Source organism: Condylura cristata, unplaced genomic scaffold (genome assembly GCF_000260355.1).
Source record: "Condylura cristata isolate star-nosed mole 26May11 unplaced genomic scaffold, ConCri1.0 scaffold00005, whole genome shotgun sequence".
In the NCBI taxonomy this organism is placed as follows: domain Eukaryota; kingdom Metazoa; phylum Chordata; class Mammalia; order Eulipotyphla; family Talpidae; genus Condylura; species Condylura cristata.
The window spans coordinates 8,703,824-8,712,184 of NW_004567106.1; the positions used below are offsets into that span (position 1 = coordinate 8,703,824).

General features: G+C 40.3%; 1 protein-coding gene across 1 annotated transcript in view; it reads right to left on the minus strand.

The window, feature by feature from the left end:
- LOC101636496 (protein lifeguard 2) overlaps positions 1–2,604 on the minus strand; it is a 13,311-nt gene extending 10,707 nt beyond the window's left edge. Inside the window, exons 1-2 of the mRNA XM_004677107.1 lie at positions 2,343–2,604; positions 678–756 (exon numbers count right to left, since the gene is read on the minus strand). Of these exons, the coding sequence (XP_004677164.1) occupies positions 678–756; positions 2,343–2,604 (341 nt within the window). The remainder of the gene's footprint in view (positions 1–677; positions 757–2,342) is intronic.
- Positions 2,605–8,361: the final 5,757 nt, after the last annotated feature.

An 8,361-nucleotide genomic window follows, 5' to 3' on the forward strand; every position in this document is an offset into this window, starting at 1 on the left:
ATCCATCTGCCTGTTCTGTACCCCACTCTGTCTCTGGTGAATCCTCTCACCCTCCGCATCTCTGGCCTGTACCCCAGTTCTGTACGAATAAATAATAAATAAATCTTAAAAAAAAAAAACATGTAACAAGATCTTACTTCATAAAATATTCATTAAAATATAGTTATAATAAGTTGTTAGTCATGTTTACATAAATACAAATATCCCAATGAATTTTAAAAAACAAGTTTTTTTAAAAAACACAAGATTGATATATGTACAAAAAAAAGACATCAAACTTCTCATATGTTATGTTGATAGAAATTTTCATTGGATGTTTTTAAAACAGAAATGGCCAATAGCCCCTGAATAATTTAACAGTAAACCAGCCTCGAAAATCTCTCTAATCTCACCTTTCCCCCTTAATTCAGTTTTATCTGTGGAAATAGCTCAAGGAAATATAAAAAAAGAAACAGTGCCCAAAATACAAGCAAGAAAATTTCTTGGCTTGGGAAATTGAAGGAAAATTCTAGAAATCACCAATATCTGTAGGCATTGCCTCAGAAAAGCCAAATACAGCAATCTTACATTCTATGAATCATTAAGTAAAATAGATTATTTTAGTCATCAAAAAGTTGATTAAATAAGAAATAATGTGAACAGCTCAATATTTAATTTATGTCTATAGTAAAACTTACCAGAAAATAAACGTGCTTGTGATTGTTCCAGTGACCATCAACTGGGCTGACAGGATGAGGAACACTTTCACAATGAAATCTGAAGAAGCATAAACATTTTGAGGACATAATATTCAAAAGTAAAACTATACATGTAATTACCTAATTTTGATACTTGATGGGAGAAACTTTTCTTCTGATTTTCTTGAGGATGAAAAAAGGAGTAAAATGGTGTCATAGCAAAAATCACAGCCCTGCAGAACTTTTGGAACAGGCATGCTAGGCATTTTATGCGGAGAATTGAGTGCTTATTCACGGAAGCCTCAAATTTTAAAGACAAACTCAGGGGTTTCATTCCTTAGACATAGCCCACCCTCTTTAGGAACAAAAGTGACCTGAAAGTCAGGGAGTGTCACAGGCCCATTTTTAGGGATCCAGCTATGCCCCTGCGGTGCCCCAGGAACTGCTCATGAAGAGGTTGTTCATTCCTCCGGCAATGGACTTGACCTGCAGGAATTATGAACATTTCCATCACTTTCAGACCCACCTACTTTTAGCAATCTCCTTCCCTTCTACTTGCGCAGAAAACAAGTTAACTTGGTGAATTATAAGACCAAGGAGTTGCAAGAAAATGGTTTGCTAAAGCAGAGTGCAGAGTATGTTGGCATGTTGTTGTGCCTACTTCCTATTGCCTAGTTTTTCTTGGGACCCTGTGACAGTGGTGCTGGTAATGACTATTCTTTGTGGCTTTGTCCCATTCTCAAGTGGGAAAGAAATAATATTGCTTCAAGTTGACTTATAGAATCATCAATTGTTTGCTTTTGCTGGGTGGTTACTGTGCTGAGGAAGAGTGATAAGAAATGGGACTGAACTATTTTTTTCCTCCATAGCACTTTTATCCTTTTTAGAAAGCGAGGAGGGGCCTCTGTTCTCTGAGAGGGAGAGATTCAGATAACTATTAACAGAAGTGAGGCAGTTTCACATGTTCTTCTCATTATAAACCCCTTAAACCTCATTTTCTCAGCTGTAAAACAGGACCACAATTTATTTATGGAGTGCTGTAAGGACTAAATGCAATAATTTTCCCTTTGCCCAGGGAAGAAGTGTTGGCACCTATTGGCAGAGGTATCTAGTGCCCTCACTACCCAGCCCAAAGTTTGTTAAAGTGGCATGGGACCAACTGGAAAGCTACAGGTGGAAGTGGCCAGACCACATGGGTCCATGGCATGTAATTGGAAGTTCTAGGAAAGCCCCTCGGGGGTGGGAGAGGAACACATATCTTTTCCCTTAAGCCAAAGATTTCAGGTTTCTGTTATTTACAGCTGCAAGTATTTGCTAACTACCCAGACATAATATCTAGATTGCTGAATTAATATTAAGTCAGAATTATGGTATCACCTTGAATATAGGTAAGAACATTCTACAATCAATGGCTAATTCATATTTGCTATGAAAACCATAGGGACAACTACAGCAGTGGTGAAAGGAAGCTCAGCAGAAGTGGAGGACCTGGGGAATAAAGGTCAGTTATTTGCCAAATGTGTTTATTATGAATTTCTGCATGCCCTGGACAACCTGGGAGCTTTTTACCACAGCAGCCCTGCATCATGTGCCATGGAAATTCCTAATTGGTAAAAAGTGAAAGAAAAATGTTCCTGTAGAAAAATCTGTGGAAATCATTCTCACCTCTGCGGACAGCTGAGTTTGAGAATGGATGGCTACTGCTGTCTTCTGGAGTAGTATCCTCTGAAATTTGTATCACATAAACATTTGCTCGCTCACTGGCCTTTGTGTGTAGATTCTCATGAGGATTTTTTGGCTCAGGTGAAGGTGAAGTTTTGTAGGACTGAGGGGTTTTGCTCTGGGGGTTATGATCTGCTGCTTTCCGAACCAAATGTTGATGATCTCCAGAGCCAAAGTCTATTGGTTGTCCTATTTCCAAGTCCATTTTCCTGGAAGGGAAAAATTGTTATTTGCGTCCTTTATGATCATACCACTCCAACTTTAATATGCTCTGTAAAATTCTGATAGCTTTTCTTAACTTTAACTCCCTTGGCTCGGAACTTACCAAATCAATGGTTAGAAAATGTCTGTTGAATCAGGGCTTTCCCTGGTGGTACAATGGGTTAAAGCACAGCACTATGAAGCTATCACAGTCACTGCAGCACTGAGTTCAATCCCTGGCCAGGGAGCTGACCCACATGGTACAGCAGACCTCTCCTGTCTTGTCCACTGCTCCCCTGGCAGTGTACTTCAGTCAATGCACCTGTTCCATTCCCCACTCTTCTCTGGTAAATCCTCTCACCCTTACCCCACACCTCTGGCCTGTGACCCAGTTCTTGTATGCATAAATAAATAAAATAAATCTTTAAAAAAAGGGGGGGGGCAAAGTAAACAAAAATGGAAGCAAAGAGAGATGGTAATGGCCTTTGTCACAGTACTTTACAGAGGAGTACAGTTCTTAGAAAACTAGTAATAAATGGATCCAAAATGGCTAAAACAGAGATGCCCATGGTGAGGGTCTTAACTTCATGGGGACATGAAGACTCAGGAAAACCCCTGCTGCTGGCCTACTATCCCACAAAAAGAGTCAAGCAAGAGTTTTAGAAGAAGATTGCAGAGATGGCAAAGACTCAAACTGAAGACCAACCAGGAATGGCATAAATAGAAAGACTGAACAAAATAGTGTGCACTTAGAGAAGCAGTCATTTTCGTGAGTATGTCCTTTTTCCTCAATCACTAACCATTAAAAAATGCCCTCCCTGATGGCACAGCAGACTAAAAAGCACAGCACTAAGAAGCTAAAGTCACTTCTGCATGAGTTCTATCCCAGCCTGGAAGTGACCACATGGTGCAGCAGACCTTTCCTGACCCATCCACTCTCCCTCTCAGCAGTGTGCTTTGTCAGTAAGCCTGCTCTACTCCCCACTGTCTCTGCTCCACTCCTGCACCTCTGGCCTGTACCCAGTTCTGTATGCATGAATATATATCTTTTTTAAAAATTTCGCTAGGATTTGTTTGAGTGCTTGAAAATGTAACTCTGAAGTTCATGAGAAAGAGTAAATACCTGAGAAATCAAGATATCTATTGAAAGAAAAAGATTATGGGGGAAGTAGTAATTTATCAGAAATATAAAAAGTCAAGACATCTTAAAGCTAAATCCAGGGCCTTCCCTGGTGGCCCAAGGGGTGAGGATGCAGCACTGCCAGCCAGCCACAGCCACTAGGTTGTGAGTTCAATCACAAGCCCCACATAGCACAGCAGACCTCTCCTCTCAGCAGTGTACCTCATCAATCTGCCTGTTCTGCTCCCCACTCTGTCTCTGGTGAATCCTCTCATTGCCCCTGCACCTCTGATCTGTACCCTAGTTCTGTATGCATAAATAAATAAATCTTTTTTTTGAAAAAAAAAAAAGCTAAATCCACAAATACTATGGTGATGGCACAGAGTGATTTGGTGATGGGAAGCCCACGGGGGTTACAACTGAGATGAAAAAAATGCACAAAAAAGAAAATGATAATTCTCAGAGTTGCAAGAATGTAGAGAAATGGGTGAACCAGGTACACATGATTTTTGGAGCCCCACACATTTGCTGTCAGGGGTCCCCTCACCATAAAGAAATCTGGCTGCATTAGTATAAAATGTGTTAATTGGATAATACATATTCATTAACATTATTTACTCATTTTTCCTCCTAGTTTTAAAAGAAATGAAAATGTTTTCAAGACCCCTAAAACTATCCTGGCCCCTAAGCAATGGAGCCTCTCTGCCCAGTGGCTAAGTCAACCCTGAGAATCTCACAGGAGTTGGTAGGTAGGTAGACATTGTTTGGTGAGTAATTTGGCATAACTATCAAAATTCAAAATGTGCATTACTTCAAACCCATGAGTTACATTTTTAGAAATTTACCCCATAAAATAGCCACACAAGTAAAAATACAAGAATAAGGAAAAGCATTGCATCATTCATTATTTGCTAACTGCAAAAAAAAAAATCTAAATATTATGTGTGTAAAATATTATCTAAATATCTAACAAGAGAGAATGGTTAAATTAATTTTGGCAGGAAAAGGCAGATACATATGAACTGATGTGGTAAGTTTACAGAAAAAATGTTCACAATTTAATAAGTCAGGTTAGGCAATAACAGTAAGATGATGTTAATATTTCCAAAGACTGGAAAGATATATACTACATACTGTTAATATGATTATCTCTAACAAACCAGAACTGAAGGATGTCCTCCAAATTGTATGACTCTATATAAGCATTTACTACTTATGTATCTTTAAAAAGATTTACATTTTGAAGTTAAAGAAAGATTTCTCTTTTTGATGAAGTCTGGAGCTCCCTTAGGGAAATCAGTCTTCTCTTCGCACACAGCTGAGAGGTATGAAAGATGCTCAGATAACCAAACTGGTTTTGTCCCCCGCTGTTCTGCAAAACAAAAAGGCCAAGAGGCAGCAAGATTTTCAATGCCAAACAAATGAAAGACAAAAGCAGATGATGAATTTTTGTCATGAAATTACATTTGACTGCTGCCTGAATCACAAAATGAGGCTTTCACTTGGCCCTCAAAAAGCCTCCTGACTCCTAAGCCAGCAGTCATCCAAAGGACAGACAGGCACTTTGACTGAGAAGCAAAGTTCTGAGCGACAGTTAGGGAGAAGCGGCAGTTGGAGCTAATAAGCTAGGGGTCCCATAGCCCTGGAGAGGGCTCTTACTCACGTTTGTTTGCCAGATCTTAGAATGGTCAATGACCACAGTGAATACTTTCTGTGTTAAAACTAAGAGGCATAGACCTGAATCTCCAAAACAAACTCCGTATCAAGGAATGTGTCCTGAAGCTTAGCAAAAGACTTCCACAGGACAGTCCAGGTCAGTCTCCCTGCCAGGTCAGTCAGCACTTCTTCCCAGCAGCAGCAAGATGCTTAGGAAACACTCCATACAATTATTTTAAATAAATAAAATTTGTTAATGACAAAGCACAGATTGATTTTTCTGCTGGATGATGATAATGTTGGTGCCCCACCACAGCTCACACTCAGCCCCCAGCTGAAGGGCAGTGGGGCTGGGGAGAGGGCGTGTAGCTGTTAGGGTCCAAAATCACCCAGTTGTCCCCGCAACAAAGAACAGGACCAGAGATGCACAAGCAAGCAGCGTTTATTAAGCCAGCTAGCTGGAGTCAAGCCTTCCTGCAGGCCCGCAGGCCACACAAGGAGAGCAAGACCCAGACCATAGGAATGTCAGAGAATATATAGGCCCTTATCGACTGTTACATACGTCATAGCCGGTGTAAATTCAAAGAGTAACAAACTTCACAGCACTCAAGGACGGGTTTCTAAGAACAGCTGTCTCAGTCATGAGTCAGGAGCTGATATCAGGGTCTAGTTTCAGCCAGTTCCAGGAGCTGGCACCAGGAATGCTATCTGCCTGCCCTCCTTTCTGGGCCCATGGTGAGTCTGAGACCCAGACAGAGGGGCCTAGAAGCCTAACAATAACAAAGCACATATTGATTTTTCTGCTGGCTGATGATAATGTTGGTGCTCCACCACAGCTCACACCCACCCCCCAGCTGAAGGGCAGTGGGGCTGGGGAGAGGACGTGTAGCATAGTGAGCCCTGCTATGTATTGTATGCATCTGCTCTTTTTCTTAATTCTAAGAGTTTATTAATGAACCATGCAGCACCTAAATCATGCCAGTTTTATTGCCTGCTCACACTGTAATCTGCTGAAGAGCTTAGCTTTACTACTTTCTTATAGTGTGAATTTTAATACCTTGGAGATGTGTTTATTTCTGCGTTCATAGCCTACACGCACACAGATATATACCACCAGCAGGATTTTCTGAGGTATCCCTCTAGGTACCAAATTGTCTCTGTGTGTTTCAATGGAACTATAATCCTAAATCCAGGCTGAATATCACTATTTTTGTCATCTCAGGAAGCCCTGGCCAGGCCTCACGCTCACCCTCACACTCCCTCTGAGGCAGCAGTTGAGGGAAGAAGGCAGTAGGCTGGAGTGTTCATTGACAGTGTCTTCCTGAGTTCTCTCACCCATTTCCCTCACTCCCAACATGACCCCCTTCTCTGCCTAGTAATCCTGTTTTGGCTCATTGCAAACAGCTTACTACTCTCTAATAAATCCAACCAAGTTTTGTTTTTGTTTTTTTAGTATAGCTTTGCTACTTGGAAGAGAAGCCCGACTTACTGACTTAGAATTCTAAGTGCCCAGTGCCTCCTGGGTGGCCAATCAGTTAAGTCTCAGTGCTGTCACAGTGAAGAGCCACCCCAGACAGCATGAGTTCAATCCCCATCCAGGCCAGGGAGCTGACCCACATGGTGCAGCAGACCTCTCCTGATTCACCAGCTGCTCCCCTTAGTAGTGTATTTCAGTGGATCCTCTTGTTCTACTCCCCACTCTGTCTCTCAGGAATACTTTCACCCCTTCCCCTGCACCTCTGTCCTACATCTATGCATAAATAAATAAATCTTTCTTAAAAAAATATTAAGTGCCAAGTACAATAACTGATCAAATCTTCACACAACCCTGATGCAGCAATCACATCTTAAATTATTGCCTTTATTTTTTCTTCCTCAGAAGAAGTAATACATGCATGATTAAAAAAAAAAAAAACACACAAATAGGGCCCTTCCTGGTGGCGCAGCGGGTTAAAGCACAGCACTGAGAAGCTAAAGCCACTTCAGCAAGAGTTCAATTCCCGCCAGCCCCAGAGGTGACCCACATGGTGTGGCAGACCTTTCCTGACCCTCCCGCTGCTCCTCTCAGCAGTGTACTTCATCAATCTGCCTGTTCTGTTCCCCACTCTGTATCTGGTGAATCCTCTCACCGTCCCTGCACCTCTGGCCTGTACCCCAGGTTTGTATGCATAAATAAATCTTTAAAAAAACAACAATACAAATAACACAAATGGCTACAAAATAAAAGGCAAAATCTCTCATCTTTCTGTTTGTTAGTCATCTCCCTGTTGATGACTATTGGTAGAAAAATTGGTAGGTACTTTAAATCATGTAGATGCAGCCCGGAAGTCTTTGATGACATTCAAAGGTATTATATATATGTACCATTATATCTTTCTTAATAAATACACATTCCTATGTGGGTATAATTAGTTTTTTTTAAAGTTTATTGAAACAAAATTTGAGTGGTTATTTTATTGAATTTAATTAAAATTTTATTGAAACTTAAAATTTGAGTGACTGGAATACTACTTCTCAATTACCAAAAAGGTCAGTTTACTTATTGAGTAATTGGTTTAATTTACAGGTGGGGAAAATTCTTACTTGAATCTGACCAAGAATTTCATGAGTTTATGTGATATAAATAACAACTCAAATTGTTTTTAATATGTGCCTTGATCCTTTATGCAGACTTTTTTCTTAAAGACCATTACTTTCTAGATCATTATATACAACCTGTTGTCATATGACTTGTGTGTGGCAGTAGGGTTTTTTAGAGTAATTTAGTTCCTAGAGGGACCAAAGGAAATTTCTTGCAAATACGGAGTCTAATGATCCTTATGACAAGAATTCAATCTAGCTTTTGTGAAATCTTTTTGAAAAAACAGTTAGGACACTAGTGTATTAATAACTGAAAAATGTGATCTCTTTCAGTAAGGTATATGAGTTGATGTTACAAGATGAACGATTTTATCCTCCTTCAGACAGAGTGCACTGTGAGTGTGA